Source organism: Saimiri boliviensis, chromosome 20 (assembly GCF_048565385.1).
Source record: "Saimiri boliviensis isolate mSaiBol1 chromosome 20, mSaiBol1.pri, whole genome shotgun sequence".
In the NCBI taxonomy this organism is placed as follows: domain Eukaryota; kingdom Metazoa; phylum Chordata; class Mammalia; order Primates; family Cebidae; genus Saimiri; species Saimiri boliviensis.
In genome coordinates, this window is record NC_133468.1 from 5,571,339 (window position 1) to 5,589,378 (window position 18,040).

Consider the following 18,040-nt stretch of genomic DNA (forward strand, 5'->3'; position numbering starts at 1 on the left):
AGCCGAGATCGCGCCATTGCACTCCAGCCTGGGTAACAAGAGTGAAACTCTGTCTCAAAAAAAAAAAAAAAAGAAAAGCAAGGGAACAATTAGCACAAAAGTAAGAATGGCGATCACCTCTTGGGCATAAGGATGAAATATACTTTCTAGGTCTTGTCCAGAGAAGAATGTTCTGGCTAGTTTGTAGTCTCCTAATCTTGGAAGTTGTATTGCTCACGGATTGATTGGTAGGACAGAAACCATTCTAGGCATTCCCCTGAGACTGACCCAGGGCTGGGAGGACAGAAGTCAGGAAAAGCCCTGCAGTGCCTGGTTCCTGCCAGCTCTCCAGAGTTGGGATTTTGGAGGAGCCACAGGAAACCTCTGTTCATGGTCACCACTGCCTGGGATGCTGAGGTGGGTACATTTTGGGAAGCACCCGAGGGCCATAGCAGAACTCCCTGTCTGCTAAAGCCATGTTTCTATCTGCTTCTGCCAGAGAGAAATACAAAATATGCTTTCTGCCATTCAACCATCTTCCAAGTCTGCCATGAGTGCCTCTCACTTATGGATAGCCTGGAAATGTAGTTCCCAGGCTTCCAGCCCCTGTGATACAGCGGAGGGCGTAGAAGGGGATGAAAATTTGCCGAGTAGCCCATAGGTAATCCTGAACAGGGTTTAATGAGATACTAGTGCTACACACATCAGTTGTCATGAAGACATCATTCAGGGTGTGTGTGATAGCACTTACGTGGGGAACCTAAATTCCAACTTTACAAAACTTCAGAACCCTCTGGCTTTCCATCCTCCTGCCAGATTGTATTAATAAAACCAAGAACTATAATAGGTTTATTGGGGGAAAATGCTGTCTCCAGGCTCTGGCCAACCGTCTCCAGGTTTAGTGGCCCCTCTACTTAGTCCCAAATCGCCTGCATTTGTTGTATCCTAGAAAACAGTCCTCATTTTCCTACTAGAAACCCACAGGTCTCAGGTGTGGAAGAGGCCAATGGCTACCAACAAACAGGGCTGCCCCTCCAAACACTGCTGAGCTCCTGCACAGTCCTCAAAATCCAGAGCACACAGGAAGAATGAGGATAACAAAATGCAAACACACAAGACAAAAAAACTGGTATGTTCTTTATTGTCCTAGCATTGCATAGTACTTTGTGCACGCTTTTAAATAGAGAGCAGAGTTGCCCACTTGAAACTACTCTCTTGCATGGGATATTTCAAGCTGTTTTACTATGGACAAGGAGCAGGGACCAAAATGCTGCCTGGACTTAAAAAGAGCCATGATCAGATTAAACAGAAGTTGGAGAGTTGGAGAGATTTGGGCCACACACAAGAATAAAATGGAGGAGGAGGCTGAGATTTCAACTGGACTCATAAAAGGCATAGGTGGATGGCTGGAGGGGCTTCATGGATGTCAGGGAACAGGATTTAGGAGCAGCCTAGAGAGGAAAGTGAAGGAGAGAGGAGTCCAGAGGGCCAATGCCTTGTGCTCAAATCTGAGATGAATGCCACCTGCCAGGAGCAAGCCTGGAGACAGCGCATGGGTAGCTGGGATGAACAGTTTGGCCATTACCATGGCTACAGAAAGCCACATACTAGAAAAATAACTTAAAAGCTATACAATCGTCATTATAAATATTTTGTGTTTTAAAACTAACTCTAGTGTTGGTTATAAAAGGTTCACAGTTACTCTGAAGAGAGCTGTATCTCTATTGCACGATAGTGGAGAAGTCTGCTCTGATCCCCATGTGTAAACAATGATTCTCTTCTCCTCTGGCGACTTCAGGACACAGAGAAACAGTATCTGCTGTAAGCAAAAGCACTTGGGTAGAAGGCACGTGGAAACTGTCAAACTCTACAGGAAGATGCAGAACAAGTTGGATGCCCACTTCTCTTCCCATGTAGCATCACTGCTGTTGGGACAGGTCTGGAATCAGATTAAAGGTGGTGATGGTCTTGTGACGGTCTCATCCTATTCCACAGTTACAGACTTGGCCAGATTTCTGGGAAAGTCAACCTAAAATGTAAGAAAGTAGGTATTCAGGACCCCACAGATCTCAGCAACGTGCTGTATCACAAGGACAATTTTCAGAGTACTTGAAAATAAGGAGACAAATGTTCACCATGGTAACCTCCAACCAATCTGGAGACCTACTTCCTTAGTCCAGAAGCTTCATTTAACTGTGTAAGGTTTAGTCCCCCAATAAACATTGATTGTGCACCTGATGTCTGTCATGATTTGTTAACATGATTTTAAAAATATGGCTTATGCTTTTAAACACAGGTAACTTGATGTGTACTATTAAAAATTCACTTTTCTTGGAAGAATTTACATGAATTCCATTGTGACTTGTTGAAGGTGGAGTGGGAAGGAAATGTGGGAATGGTTCATAGATAGGCTTCTACTGTATCTGCAAGGTCTTATTACATTTAGATATTTAAAAAGATAAAACATATGACAACATATTAGCAAATATCAGCTCTGGATGATATGTACATATTCAGATATTCATTATATTCCTTGTATTGTGTTCTTTTAAAAGCTTCTCAAAGTTGTAATGAAACTTCTATTTCTTTGCATTATGAACTGTGTGTTCTTACACACTTGCTGTGAGATCATAAATTGGTTCTTTGGCGGGCGCAGTGGCTCATACCTGTAATCCCAGCACTTTGGGAGGCTGAGGCCAGCAGATCATGAGGTCAAAAGATTGAAACCATCCTGATCAACACTGTGAAACCCAGTCTCTATTAAAAACGCAAAAATTAGCTGGGTGTGGTGGTGCTCGCCTGTAGTCCCAGCTACTCAGGAGGCTGAGGCAGGAGAATCGCTTGAACCTGGGAGACAGAGGTTGCAGTGAGCTGAGATTGTGCCACTGCACTCCAGCCTGGCAACAGAGCAAAACTGTCACCAAAAAAAAAAAAAAAAAAAAAAAAAATTGGTTCTTTTCTGGAACATAATTTGGCAATACATGTTAGGAGTCCAAAATGTTAGATAATTTGTTAGACTAAGGACAAATCTTAATGTGGGACAACGTAACAATGTTGTATGTACAAGGATGTTTGCTGCTGTGTTATTTATGAAGACAAAAAATTGAGAACAGTTTAAATAGTAGAAGATTGGCTAAGTAACCATTAAGAAAATCATGTTATAAGATTGTGACGGAATACTATGCAAAAAATTTTTTGTAGAGGTGGGGTTTTTTGCTATGTTGCCCAGATTGGTCTCAAACTCCTGGCCTCAAGCAATGCTTCCATCTTGATCTCCCAAAGTGCTGGGATTACAGGTGTGAGCCACATCGCCTAGCCAGGTTGTAATTTAACGTCATAATCTTCTCCATACATTTTGCAGTTTCCAGCTTGTTTTCTTGGAGGGGGCAGGGGTGGTTTAAGCTACTTTAAAAAGAAAGCTACTTTAAATGAAATTATTTCTCCTATGACTATTTAGTCCAAGTATTTAAAGAAGACAAAGGAACTTTGGGGTTATGTCTCTCCCCTCTGCTGGTAGGCGCAGTTTTTAGACATACGTCATATCCTCGGAGGACAGCCAGGTGGAAGGACAGAAGCTGAAGCGGAATCACGCTCAGAATGCCCTGGAGGCAGTCCACAGTGTGGGGCAGCTCAATCGTCTTATATGCAAACTTGGAACTTTCAGTATCGTCCTTGGAGCACAATATAATGGGGCGACCCTAGAGCAGAGAAATAGGATCATAAAATAGATCATCTCTGAAAGAAGCAATCCCTGACACACGCAGCCTATCTGGAAGCTATGTTACTGTGATGCGAACAGTCCTCTTTTGTATTTGCTGAATCACAGGTGAGGTGGTATGTGTGGGACACAAATGCTTGGAAAGGACAAAGTGTCTGATGCTTTTTGGTGTGTTTCTGCCCCTTCCCTGGTAAGGACATCACCATCCTGCTGCATCATTTGGCACCCATTTGTACCTTGCTGAGAGCAGGGCAGACTCACTCCTAACTCTAGTGGGGCTCATAGTCCAGTGGTGGAAAACAAAAACCTAGACAAGCAAACCAATAAATAAAGATGAATTCCAAAGAAATGCCACCACGGTGAGAAAACAGGATAATCACATCCTGTGACTGGGAGACTGGTGAGGTCTCTGAAGCTCTCTCAAAACAAGAGTCATCTGAATTGAGCCCTACATGATGAGGGGCCAACTCTCAGCAAAGCATTCTGTGGGAAGGGCATCCCAGACAGCAGGAACAGCCAGCGCAAAGGCCTGGAGGCAGGCTTGAGCACAGCACGAGTGGGAAACAGAAGGAAAGCTGGAGTGCCTGGAACTCCGAAACGAGGAAAGGGCCAGATGACGCAGGCCTGTGGGCCTCTGTGGCTTGACAGGAAGGTATGGGAGGGAGGGTTTTCAGTGGGGAAATAATGCAACTGTGATTTATACCCTCACTCTGACCACGGTACTGAGCCAGGTGTGGGAGCATCTGGACGGGGCACCTTGTTGGATTTCACCTTCCTGAAACTTCATGAACACTGCCCTTGCACCTCAGGGCAGCTGCTGTGTACAAAGCATTTGGTTGGTCTTTGTGGCTGGTTTCAGGGAGGGAGCTCCTAGCCTCTGGACTTCCCCATATGATAGACGCATCTTTTTATCTATGAAGGATCCCTTGGACTATACCTGACTTGATGCTAAGGAGGTAACTCATGATGTGCCTGCAGATAGTTCCCAGGATGCGGTCTCACCCTGCCAGAAAGGCCAGCCACATGATTAGAGGGTTAGGGCTTTGAGACACGAGCCAGTCAGCCTGACCTCCCAACCTCCAAGGACAAAAGTGGGGCTGGTCACTGATTCAATCATATGGCCAGTGGTTCACTCCATCCTGCCACTTAATAAAACCGCAATACAAACTCTGGACACTGAAGCTAGCAGCTCACGGGAGCTTCCTGGTGATGCACAGTGATGTGCGGGAGAGTGATACATCCTAAGGACACAAGCTCCACATTTGGGGCCCTCACACCATGGGTTCATTCTTCCAGGTTGGCTGTGATTTTTGTCTTTTATAATAAAACTGTAATAGTATTGTGATTTCCTGAGTTTTATGAGTTGTTCTAGAAAATGAATGAACTTGAGGGAAGAGTGGGAAGAGTAGGAATCCTTCGATTCATAGTTGCTCAGATGTGTAGGTGGACCTGTGGCTTGCAGCAGGTGCCTGAAGCGAGGGCAGTCTTGTGTGAAGCTATGCCCCTGCCCTGTGAGATCTGACCTAACTCCAGGTAGTTCACATCAGAGCTGCTTGGCCACAGAACCTGGAGAAACCCTGCCCCAGGGATCTCCACCAGGAGTACCTCCCCTGAGCGCCAGGCCAGGATTTGGCACTGCTCATGGCAGTTTGGGTTCCTGGGCCCTGCTGAAGAGCCGTGTGGGACAGCTGCAGGCTGACCAATTCCTTTCCAAGTGCATGTACTCCTCACAAGGGGGCCCAGGGGAGAGTGTGTGGTCACAGCTACTCACTGGCCAGACCATCCATCCATCACTGGTGCTGGCAGACAGTGGTGAGGTGGGCATGCATGGAGAAAAGAAGGAGAGAGCTGGCCCAGTCCAATAGAGAGCCCTCACCTGGCGGGCTGTGACCTGCTGCAAGGCATTCTGGCATTTGGCAAAGCAAGGATCCTTCATGATGACCATGATGACGGGCATCTGCTTGTCAATCAGTGCCAGGGGCCCGTGCTTCAGCTCCCCAGCCAGGATGCCTTCTGAGTGCATGTAGGTTATCTCTTTAATTTTCTGGGAAAACAGGAGGTGAGATCAGAGTCACACTGGGCAGATGGGGCTGGAGCAGATCAGCCAGAGGGGAAGAAGGGGAACCAGAAGGATGATTCTGGAAGGCAGAGAGCCAAGGGTCACAAGGCAGACAGATGCCTGGAGTGGTTGAAAGCACTGAGGACACCAGCAAGGGCCTGGGGAGAGGCCTGGCTACTGTCCAGGGCAGGCACCAGCCCAGGACACAAAGTCTGTGTCCCCACACTGGCCCTGGGCACTGCTGCTCTCTCTCTCCAGTCCCACGCACAGCCACCCATTAGGACAGATAAGTCGGAGTCAGCCTAGCCCACCCTCTTCTCCCTAGCCAGCCACATTTATGATGACAGCAGTGTATTCTGCTTAGCTACACCTTCAGTTAATTATTTGATTAAGCATTCGCCCATTAATAACTTCTGAAGGGTGGTTCGAAGCAAAATTGCACAAACTGGGGTGTTAATTGAATTTCTTCCTATGTTCAGATAGACCCGTCTCTATTCAGTTACCACAAATCCACATCATTGAAACGGTAAGACGGTCAAAGAAATCATCTCTTGACTCCTAACTCTGGTGATCTGGGTCAGGGCAACACTATGAGGAGAGTGGCTGCACTCTGGAGGCTGTAGAAAGCTGGAGTGCCGGCCTCCCAGTGACCACAGAGGGCCATTGGCTCGTGCCAGCAGCCACCTAAACACTTTTTTCTTCAGACTCATGTGGTGGCTCAGTTCAATATGCATCTTTCACCAGCACATTCAGCTACTGCATCTGAGTCCCCAGCCCATCAGGCAGAGTCATCTGGGGGCTCACAGTGCACCCCCAGGCCTTGCCTCTACTGTATCCCCAGAAGCAGCACCTGCCTGTCCTTGGCTTCCTTTAACAGGAGTCAGAACCTCCAGGGGACAGATGCAGGAGACGGAGCTCACTGAGGTCAGGCCTGTGCTCCCCACCAAGACCAGGGAAACCAACTCTGCTTCTGGTAACCAGTTACAACTGGCATTGTCTTTCTTTCTTTTTTTTTTTTGAGATGGGAGTCTCGCTCTGCCTCCCAGTCTGGAGTGCAATGGTGCCATCTTGGCTCACTGCAACCTCCTCCTCATGGGTTCAAGTGATTCTCCTGCCTCAGTCTCCCAACTAGCTGGGATCACAGGCATGCACCACCACGCCTGGCTAATTTTTGTATTTTTAGTAGAGATGGGCTATCACCATGTTGTCCAGGCTGGTCTCGAACTCCTAACCTCAAGCGATCTGACTGCCTTGGCCTCCCAAAGTGCTTGGATTACAGGTGCAGGCTACTGCACCAGCCTGGCATTATCTTTCAAATGGGGGTAGTGGAGAGGAGATGGGAGAGGATGGCAGCCCAGCTGGGCCATGGTTAACGCCCTGGTCTTGGTGGCCACTGTGTCCTTACCTGGAGCACTGACCCTGTTACCTGGGCTGAGCATCTGCTCCATGCATGGCATGCTGACAGTGAGGAGAGGGCAAGCCCTAGACACAGGTCCCTGCATGGCTCTCTGTCCACCCTCTGGGCAGCCCCGTGGTCCTGGCACTTTGTCCCTGCACCAGCAGCTTTCTCTTTGCTGGCGTGGATCTTTATTATTGCAGGGGGCAAACGGCCTTTCACCAATTTTTGAAAATGCAGAGCCTTCAAAGTTCATTCCTTCAGGATCTCAAACTCCCCCTTGGAAGTCTGAGAGGTAGCAAGGAAAACTCTGCGGAGAACCCACCCTGCAATTTTGGTGGTGGTGGAAAAAAGCAAAGGCCACATGGACTCGGGTCCCCAAGGACTCAGGTCTGATTCAGGTCCTCTACGTCATCTTGAGTGAGATACTTAAGCTTTTGGAGGCTTTGTTTCCTCCTGGATGAGAGATGAATAGCATCTGCCAATCTCTCAGAAGCAGCTCATGAGGTCTGAGTGAGCTGTTTTAAGTGGACCCTGGCAGTGGCTGGACAGCTAGAGGGGCACAACCTAGGTGCCCTGTCCCTTTCTCTTCAGTAGATTGGGAGCTCCCTGGGAGTGGGCACCTGCCATGTCACCCATCTCTGTGTCCAGGGCTAGAAATCTGGTGGAGAACTGGTGCTTAGGGCAAGGTCACAGGGTTGGCCAAGGGGTCCTCAGGCCTGGCTCTCCCCAAGCCCACTGCCCTGCCCTCCTTCTGGCTGGTTCCTCCAGGTCTCCTGTGCCTGTCCTCCGTGGAGGTGGGGTCTGAGTGTGGCAGCTCACCAGGGCTCCTTCCAGGCAGGTGGCGTAGTTGTAGCCCCGCCCCATCACCAGCAGTGACCTCTGTGTGTAAAGCTCCAGGGCTAGGTCATGGATCTTCTCATCCAGCGACAGCACTTCCTTGATCAGCTCTGAGCCATGCACAGAGGAGAAGGAGAAAGCCCGTCACGCCAATTTTAAAGCAATATTCATGAAGACAAATGCTGGGGTTTAAGAGGACGTTTTGAAACTCACATCACTTAGTACCCATTGCTTCTTTGCATTCGTTTAAAACTTAGATTATAGGAAATAACTTGGGCTCCTGGCCAGGGTTTTGTTAGGGTGGGGATTCATATTGTGGAATACTTTTCTTGAGCACCAAGAAGGTAGGTGGGGAAGCATCATTTCTCACTCCATTTTGCAGGTAAGGCAACTGAGACTCAGAGATGTGAAAGCACCCTCTGAAGACAGAGCTGACATCGCCAGTTAGCACCCCTTTGCTGCTGTGTCTCAAGACAAAGTCCCTGTAAATGGGACCACTGGTTCTCAAATTGTTTGGTCTCAGGACTCCTTTATGCTTTTGAAAATTATTGCACATCCCTAAAAGCCTTTGTTTTTGAGTTAAATCCGTCAACATGTACCAGATCAGAAGGTAACACTAAGAAATTTAAAAATATTGATTCACTTTAAAGTAACAACCCTAAATCTATTACTACATTTTCAAAAAGAATTAGAAGAGTGGCACTGTTTTTTTGTTCTTGCAAATCTTTTTAGTGTCTGCCTTTTTTTTGGAGACAAAGTCTCACTCTGTCGACCAGGCTGGAGTGCAGTGGCATGATCTCGGCTCACTGAAACCTCCTCCTCCCAGTTTCAGGTGATTCTCCTGCCTCAGCCTCCTGAGTAGCTGCGACTACAGGTGCTCGCCACCATGCCCGGCTAATTTTTTGTATTTTTAGTAGAGATGGGGTTTCACCATGTTAGCCAGGATGTCCTCAATCTCCTGACCTCATGATCCATTCGCCTCAGCCTCCCAAAGTGCTGGGGTTACAGGCGTGAGCCACTGTGCCCGGCCATCGAGGCCATTCTTAAGTGAAACTGGGTGTGTGGTAGTGAAGGACACAATGACCAGCAGGCCTTCTCATGTGCTGGGAGTCAGGCACAGCCACCACTGCCTTTGCAAATGTAGACACAGGCAAAAAAAAAAAAGAAAAAAAAATTACTATAAAAATGTATTAGTATGTCAACAGTTTTGCTGAAAGGGCCTTGTAGACACCCAGGACGTGCGAATAACACCTTGAGAACCACTGATGTCAGAATTGGGTCCTGTTTTGCATGGTTACGTTCTGGCTTAAAGGAAGAATGCCTTTTCTCAGAAATAAACCTTCAGCATGCTGTCTTGGCCAGTGTCAGGCCCAGAAGGCCTGGAATTGACCACTCTCTATGGTGGCCTTCTCCCCACTGCCTGCTCTGGGGTTTGGCCCTGGTTCCCAGGGAGGCACTAGCTCCCACTGTCTCTGGGAGAGCATCCCCCAGAAGCCCCGTGATGTCTTGCCCCCAGTGAGTGCTCCATGCCAGCCTGAAGGAAGGCTGGCTCATCTCCCCCTCTCAGAGCTGCACACAGAGGTCTCTCTCCTACTCTGGCATGTGAGTGGCTGAAGGAGGTGAGCTGCTGCTTATCCTGGCAGGCCAGGGATGGCATACGGGGCAGGGCATGGTGCTGGTTTTTAATATCTATGTGGTGGATGAATGAAAGAAGGGGAGGCCATGGTCCCGTAGGAGGTCATGATTCAGTGTGACAGACATTGTAGCTCACCAGCTACAACAGCTGGGACTGTGCTGCTGCCCAGCAAGTGGGGAAAGTGTGGTGGCGCTGCCAAGGAGTGCCTGCCATAGGAAGGGCCTGGGGCCAGCCATTTGGTTTTTCTTGGGTACTTATTGAGCACCTACTGTATGCCTGCCCTGTGCTAGACACCAGCTGTCCAGTAGCGGATCTGGTAGACATGGCTGTGTACTTGCCGAGCTAACTAACACATTAGTGGTGGGGAGACAAGCCAGTCACTAGGTGAACAGGCAATTTCAGGTCATGAGGGGTGTTATAAAGAAAACAAGCATGCTAAGGTTTCACAGAGTGCTGAGGCGGAGGCTGGGGCCTCTGTTAGGTGTGGCTAGGGAGGGTCTTAGGAGGTGACATTTGAGCTGAGCTTTGGGAGATGAGAAGCTGTCGGTTGTATGCAGAGCTGAAGGGAGATGGTTTAGCAGAGGAACGAGCCAGCGTGAAGGCCCTGCGGTGGGAAAGTGCTCGGCACCGGCACCGCTGAGGACCAGGTCAGGGAGGCAGCCCAGGGTGGGGCAGGGCTGAGCAGGATGAGGTCAGAGGCAGCAGGGGCTCCAGGAGGGAGGTGGGATGGCTAGAAAGTTTTAGGAAAAGGGAGTAATGAACAACATCCTGTACAGGCCAGAGTCAAGGGAGAGTGGCTGGCAACAGTCCACTAGATCTGAGAACACGGACAGCCGAACTCTGGAACATACCAGGTAAAGATCTCAAGCCACGGATGATCTCTCGCCTCCTGTTTTGTAGTGAAATTCGGTCTTCAGACATCATCAAACCAAACATCACCAGAGAGATGAACTGACTCGTATAAGCCTGTGCACAAAGAAGGAGGTGGCAAGGACCTGACTTTCACTTTTTACATCAACTATGCTTTATTTTATTTTTTGAGATAGGGTCTACTCTGTTGCCCAGGCTGGAAGGCAGTGGTAAGACCATGGCTCACCGCAGCCTCAACCTCCTGGGCTCAAGTAATTCTCCCACCTCAATCTCCCGAGTCACTGGGACTACAGGCACCACCTGTAGTGTGTATTACCTGCTTGGTTATTTTTTAAGTTTTATTTATTTATATTTTTATTTTGTTTTGAGACAGAGTCTCATTGTTGCCTAGGCTGCATTGCAGTGGCGCGATCTCGGCTCACTGCAATCTCCACCTCCCAGGTTCAAGCAATTCTCCTGCCTCAGCCTCCCAAGTAGCTGGGATTACAGGCACGTGCCACCACACTTGGCTACTTTTTGTATTTTTAGTAGAGATCGGGTTTCAACATGCTGGTCTTAAACCCCTGACCTCAGGTGATTTGCCCGTCCCCTTGGCCTCCCAAAGTGCTGGGATTATAGGTGTGAGCCACCGCACTCAGACTGTTTTATTTTTGGAGGGACGGGGTTGTCCAGGCTTGTCTGGAACTCCTGGGCTCAAGGGATGCTCCTGCCTCGGCCTCCCACGGTGCTGGGATTCCAAGTGGGAGCCCCGTGCCAGGTCTAAAGGACTTTAAAATAAGCGTCTCTAAGGTGCTCAGAGATCCACAGGACAACATAGACGAAACATAGGAAAAGGACATGGGAATCAAATGAGACTAAATGAAGAGATGGGAATCCAAGACGGGAGGGGAAAGGGAAGGCAGAAAAGGGGTGAGGTGGGAAGGGGAAAGAGCAGGGCGCAACTGCCCAGTGCATCCAGGCCAAAGGAGAGCGGCCTCTGGGGACCTTGCAGCCTCTGGTGCACCCCCGCCCCCCGCCATCCCCACCACGCTCTCTCTGGGAGGGGGGCCCGTGGCTCCTCCTACCTTGGTGCTGGCCACACCGATCTCTGGCCCTGCATTGATGTGGACGCCGCAGTCGGTCTCTCGGGAGATGGAGCTGCCCACGGTGTTGGTGACACCCACAGTCAGGGCGCGGCGGTCTTTGCAGTAGCGCAGCGCCAGGAGTGTGTCCGCGGTCTCGCCTGCCGCACAGGGGCCCTCTCAGTGCCTCACTCCGCCAGCCTAAGCCCTACCCCAAGCCCCTTCCTCTTTCACATCTGGCTCTTACATGGAAATCAGTGCCCAAGACACAGCCAGCAGGTGTTCAGAAAGGCAAACACATGCTCAACCGTTTTTTTGGTTGACTCTTAGATTCGAGATTTGTCACTATTTATGTGGCAAGCACTTTGGCATTTAAATCTCGTGACAATCCCATAGGGACCATCATCCCCATTTTCCTCTTGAGGACGAGGGCTGAGAGACAGGAGGAAATTGGTGCTCTGATCAAAGCTATACAGCTGGTGACAGGTGGGCCTGGCCCCCAGCAGCGTTTTTGCAACTCAAAGCTGCCTTATTCAGAATGTGCTGAGATGGAACAGATTTCACATTCGAAAAGCAGGAATGTCCCCAAGTGGTGTTTCTCAAATAGATCCTGTTTGAAAGGAAACACTTCTTACAAGCCTGTCAGTGTGGACTCAAATTGTTTTTAGAATAAAGCTAAACAGCACAAACTCCCTCAGTTTCTCCCTCCTAACCAACTCAAATTAAATTCAGCATAAGCCAGACTATAAAATCAAAACCATTGAAATCCTCATGAGTCGGGAGGCTGTTCTGTCTGCAGGGCCACTGCTCCTGGCTGTATCTGTCCCAGCTTTGCAGGCAGGCAGGAGCTGCCTGGTGCTGGGTGGCCCCAGTTCTCCCTTGCTTTTCTTTCTTCAGAGCCCTGAGTTATGGCACTGGAGTGTCATGGGGTACTGTGGTGGCAGTGGGGGAGAGGGGGTTTGATCTTTTATTACCCTCGCCCTAGGGTTTGATGGTGTTTTTTCAATTTTATTAAAGGGCTGACTTCTATACACAGAGGGACTTGGAAGCTGCCACTGCATTACTTTCACATTAAGTCCACCTCTGTTCTTTTGTTAATGTCTCCCACCAATTTATAAAATATTTTTACACTCTGATGGGATCATAAACCCAAAGGCGAACACAGGTCATAAGGTGGTGGGCGAGATGATTGGTGTGTCTGTACTGGTTTTTCTTCGCTTGTCAACAAAATGGAAATGGTATTTAAAACTGAAAATGGAAGCAGTACTAAAAGTCCCAATAGAGGACAGGTGCGGTGGCTCACGCCTATAATAATAGCACTTTGGGAGGCTGAGGCAGGTGGATCACGAGGTCAAGAGATCGAGACCATCCTGGCCAACATAGCGAAACCCTGTCTCTACTAAAAATACAAAAATTAGCTGGGCGTGGTGGGGCACACCTGTAATCCCAGCTACTTGGGAGGCTGAGGCAGGAGAATGGCTTGAACCCAGGAGACGGAGGTTGCGGTGAGCCAAGATCACGCCACTGCACTCCAGCTGGGCAACAGTGCAAGACTCCATCTCAAAAAAAAAAAAAAAAAATCCCAGTAGATAATAGAGCATTACCATCAATATTTTAGTCGTGGTAATGACAGTGACACTGTGGTTAGATGTTTTTCTTTTATCATTTTAATCATACATCCTGAAGTATTTATATGGATGAATATCATGATGTCTGGGATTGGCTTCAAAGTAACCCTATGGAGAAGAGGGCTTAATGTAAGTGTGTCTGACCAGCACCAGCTGGGCTGGTTGATCAGTGCTGAGGCTAGGCAATTCATTATATGAATATCTCTACTTTTATAAAGGTTTAGAATTCTCCAGAATTAAAACATTTCAAAAATCCTCCATGAGCTCAAGGAGATTCCAAGCCTATGGCCCTGGATCACCTACCTCCCTGAGGCAGCTGAAGAAAACGTCCAAGCCTGGTGTCGGGATGGCACCAGATGGGGTGCATTTAGCTTGGCCCTAACAGGGAGTACTACCTCCCCACACCTCCCCCTGCCGGGCAGCATGGGCACTGCATGCCACAGGCAGCACGGCTTGGCCACTTGGGTACAGAGCCCACACTGGGTCCTCCACATGACTCTCAACCTAACAGAATGTTAAAGGAGATGTTTTTTCTATTAACATAAATCAGCAAACATTTATGAGCACCTCAGTAAGTGGTCCTTGAAGTGTTGGATAGGCAAGAAGAGAGAGAAGCCACAGGGCAGGAGAAAAACTAATAGGTATGGATTTCCAGCCTAATTCCGGCTCAGTCACGCCCTGGCGGCATGGCCTTGGACATCTCTTGCCCTCCTCGTACAAGAGTGACAGTAATCCTCAGCTCTAAGGGTTAAATGACCTGCTGCAAGAGAGGGATTGCAGCACAGGGTGGCCATGCAGGGGACTTAATTGGATGAAGGCGAAGAGGAGAGACCCCCGAGCTGACCTGATGCAAGGCTAGCCACGTGACTATGTCCCTTACCTGACTGGCTGATGAAAAAGCAAACATCATCCCTGAACACAGGTGTGTTTCTGTCCAGAAAATCGCTAGCAAGTTCAACCATCACAGGGAGCTCAGTCAGTTCCTCCAAAACTTGCCGCGTCTGAAGCCAACAAACATGGGGACTAAAGTCAGTCACAGGCACGACACGGATATGGAGCAGCTGAGCTTCTAGGGACAGTTTGTGACGTGCAACCTCATTGTCCAGGTGGCGAGGGGACTTCAGTTACCCACAGGCCACCTCGAATATAAAAGAGCTCCGTGTCACTTCTCACGCTAGCTCATGGGAATGGGTACAATGGCTTAGCCAAATTCAGAAGGCCAAGAGTGATAAAACTGAAGCCCAGTGTCTGGCCCTAGACTGCTGTTGATTTCCCCACGCACGTGTCACACTTACAGCCACGGCAGCGTGGTAGCTGGTTCCACAGCCAATCACGATGAGCCGTCGGCATCGTCGGATCTCCTTCAAGTGGTCCTTCAAGCCACCCAGGAGCACTGCAGGGCACACGGCAGAGTGTTAACGCTGAGTCTACACAGTGACCGCATTCCCTGGGACTAGGCATAGGCAGAGGCTCCCCACTGAATGTAGGAATTACCTGTGTTGGTCTCAAAATTCACCCGACCTCTCATAGTATTGAAAACGGATTCTGGCTGTTCGAAGATCTCCTTCTGCATAAATGCACTGAAGTTACCTGGTCCAATAAACATCTGGTCAGTTTTAATTTCATTATGTTTCCTGCTTTTCGTTAGGAATAGTTCACTTCTTCTCCTTATGCAGTAGTGATCGCAACTCCTGTAAAGTTTACTGCAGATTCCCAAAGGCATCCCCAGGGATCATCCTGCCTGACATGGACCTTCAGAGGGAAGCAGGTCAGAAATCATGACTATCATCTCCAATTTGCATATTGGACCCTGCAGGCTGAGGAAGGGAGGGGTTTGCCAGAGGATGCAACTAACAAATGGCCTGGCTGGTCCCTCTGGGCTGTGCTCCCCTTAGCAAGACCAAAAGAAAGTAAAGTGCTTTAATCCCAAAAAGCCACCAAGTTAGGGAAATACAGCTAAGCAGGCCCAAAGAAATAGGCAATTTTCCTTTTAATAAATACCCTCCTAGCTTCTGTAATAAAAACCTTTCCAGCCGCACAGGCATTTCCAGTGCTCTGGTTTGAGTGGGGCTGGATGGTGCTGACGGGACAGCGGGGCTGCAAGGTGTTCGAGATCCTGATGCAGCAGCTGCGCCTGACGCTCTGGAGGCGCCCACAGCGGGGTAGACGGTGTTCTCTAGGACACGCACACTCATTATGCCAACACTGCCGGTGCTCCCGGCCTGCCACCCATGACCTGGCGCTGGTGCGACAAGCGAATGAAGCAAGTGAGGGGAGTAAGGGGTGGCCACCGTAGGGGAAGGGCTGGGGAGGGACCATGGCAGACACAGGAGCAGAGAAGGACTCTCTGAGTGGGTAACATTTCAGGGGAGCTGGAGATGATGAAAAGGAACCAGTCCTATGAGAAGAACAGTGAACGCAAGGGCTGTGGCGGAGCACAGTGGGACAGAGGGTTGAGTGTGGTGGGACCAGGCTTTGGCTCTGGCGGTGTGAGGGTTTATGGGCTGTGGCGGGGAGTTTGGATTTTATTCCAAGAACAGTCGGAAGCCACTGGAGGGCCTTGAGCAGGGGGATGATCACAGGGGCTGATTCGTGTTCTTAAAAGTTTGCTCAGGCTGCACTGTGGGGTAGAGGTTGCAGGGAGATGGAGGTGGATGCAGACAGAGAGGCTCTCCTAGTAGGCAGAAAGTGTGCCCCCCACCCTCATTACTGCAGACCTCCCACCCAGAGGAGAAATGATGCCTGAGGGTGGGAGTGAGTCCTCCAGAGTCGGTGAAGGAAGGCAGCTGACACGCTGGGCTCAGTTCTAGCAGGGAGGACCTGCCACCTGGCTGCAGACAGGAGCACCCTTGGAGGCGCCAGGCCAGCCTCCCCACATCCCCTCAACTGTGCAAGCCATAGGACACCTGCAGCCCTGTCCTGGTGGCCACAGAGGGTGGGAGGGCTGTGGCCTTTACCAGGGCCAGGCAGAGAGTCTCAGGAGTGCTACCAGGAGGGTCAGCTCCCAAGGCTGCTGCACATGGACTCTCAAGGACACCTGCCTTTCATGATTTGTTGCAGTTCCATCTGCAAGGTCTGGATGGCTCGGGATGGGTCATCACTAGCCGAGCGCTTGACTCGGTGAATGGAGAGTTTCCCATCAGCCACTGCAGCGATGTCATCGTCCTCCAGGAAGATGACGCGGTTGGTGTGCTCTATGATAGCGCTGGGGCAAGGGAAACACAGGCATCATCATCAGCACCCTGCCCTGAGCAGTGTCAAGGCCGCAGCCCCTTGCTGTTCCCCATGTGTGGGGGCAGGTCATTGGCATTTTAGGAGGGACAGAGACGACATACTGAAAGCATTGATTTGCAGGTGAATCTTCCTCCTCTTCCCCACTCTTCCCTCCCCTCTCCAAGGAATTATTTTGAAGCCAGTCCCAGACATTATATCATTTCTTCTGTAAACACTTTAGCATATAGCTCTAAAACTACTTTAACCTACAATGCCACAATCATATCTAAAATTAATAGTTGTTTTATATCATCAAATATTCAGTATGTTCACATTTCTCCAATAATCTCATGGCTGTCTTTTTATAACTGGTTTCTTCAAATCAGGATCCAAACAATGTCATCTCTGGAGGATACATGAGAACCAACGCATTATTCTGAATCGTGTAGGGAAAGAATCTAAACAATCTGTCTTTCGGAACAGCCACATACTCTATGAAAGCAAGTTTCTCTAAGAAGTGATATAGCCAGTAAGGAAGAAATAATAGAATTATCAACTTATGAACTCCTAATTTTAATAGTTCTAATCAGGGGCCATCCATGGCTATTGAAACCAGGAAGTGAAAAGCTGAACGAAGCTTTATCATGGATGGGTAAGGCTGGCAACACTCAAACTCCTGATGGCTCTTAGCACAAAAAGAAAGATGGTGTGAGACATTACCTGCCTCCTGATGGAAGGACACACTATCAACTATGGAGTCTTGCCAAAAGAGATCAAACCTAAATAAGACCGAGCCTTTAATACTTGTAACCTCCAGTGTACAGAAAACACAGGGGACAGAGGAACGTGGTAAATGACACCAGGAGATACACTCAGCAAAATCCAGACAATGGGAAACTCATCAGGACAAAAGACCTAGTTTCCTAAACACGTGCACACGTGCACACAAAGGGGCCCTAAAAGTAATCTACAAGCTATGTTTACCAAAGAAACACAGGGTCATTGTGTTTATTTTTATAACTTTCTCTGTATGGAAAGGAATAATGACTTTTCTCCCTTGAGATCATCATACAAAGTGTCTTTTTAAAATAATTTTAAGTTTGAAATGTTGCTAAATGAAAAAGAAAGGTGATTAACGGTATATAGTTGTGGTATGACCCATCAGGTTGGGCTTGAAGGACTCTTAGAGAAAATACTCTCGGCCAAGCATGGTGGCTCACGCCTGTAATCCTAGCACTTTGGGAGGCCAAGGTGGGCAGATCACCTGAGGTCAGGAGTTCGAGACCAGCCTGGCCAACATGGTGAACCCCATCTCTACTAAAAATACAAAAATTAGCTGGGTGTGGTGGCAGGTGCCTGTAATCCCAGCTACTCGGGAGGCTGGAGAAGACCACACCACTGCACTCCAGCCTGGTGACAGAATGAGAGACCATTCAAAACAAACAAACAAAAAAAGAAAACACTCTCATTCTCTCCAGAGCCACACCCACATGTGACTGCCAGAAAATGAACACTTGAACTCCTGGTGCAAAGGTAAAGAGAGAAACTATCAAGGTTTAAGGCTCTAAGAGAAGTGGATCCAGCCAGATCCTAGGGAAGAAAGAGAAAGACGGATCACAAGCCACTGTACTGTAAAAAAT

At 48.9% G+C, this 18,040-nt stretch overlaps 1 protein-coding gene across 1 annotated transcript in view; it reads right to left on the reverse strand.

Annotated features, from left to right (window-relative positions):
- Positions 1-1,101: 1,101 nt before the first annotated feature.
- The window catches only part of GFPT2 (glutamine-fructose-6-phosphate transaminase 2), a 47,412-nt gene continuing 30,473 nt past the window's right edge, over positions 1,102-18,040 (reverse strand). Inside the window, exons 10-19 of the mRNA XM_003943945.4 lie at positions 16,229-16,392; positions 14,682-14,777; positions 14,483-14,580; positions 14,068-14,188; positions 11,563-11,720; positions 10,480-10,594; positions 7,975-8,102; positions 5,574-5,741; positions 3,516-3,677; positions 1,102-2,008 (exon numbers count right to left, since the gene is read on the reverse strand). Of these exons, the coding sequence (XP_003943994.3) occupies positions 1,964-2,008; positions 3,516-3,677; positions 5,574-5,741; positions 7,975-8,102; positions 10,480-10,594; positions 11,563-11,720; positions 14,068-14,188; positions 14,483-14,580; positions 14,682-14,777; positions 16,229-16,392 (1,255 nt within the window). The 3' untranslated portion in view covers positions 1,102-1,963. The remainder of the gene's footprint in view (positions 2,009-3,515; positions 3,678-5,573; positions 5,742-7,974; positions 8,103-10,479; positions 10,595-11,562; positions 11,721-14,067; positions 14,189-14,482; positions 14,581-14,681; positions 14,778-16,228; positions 16,393-18,040) is intronic.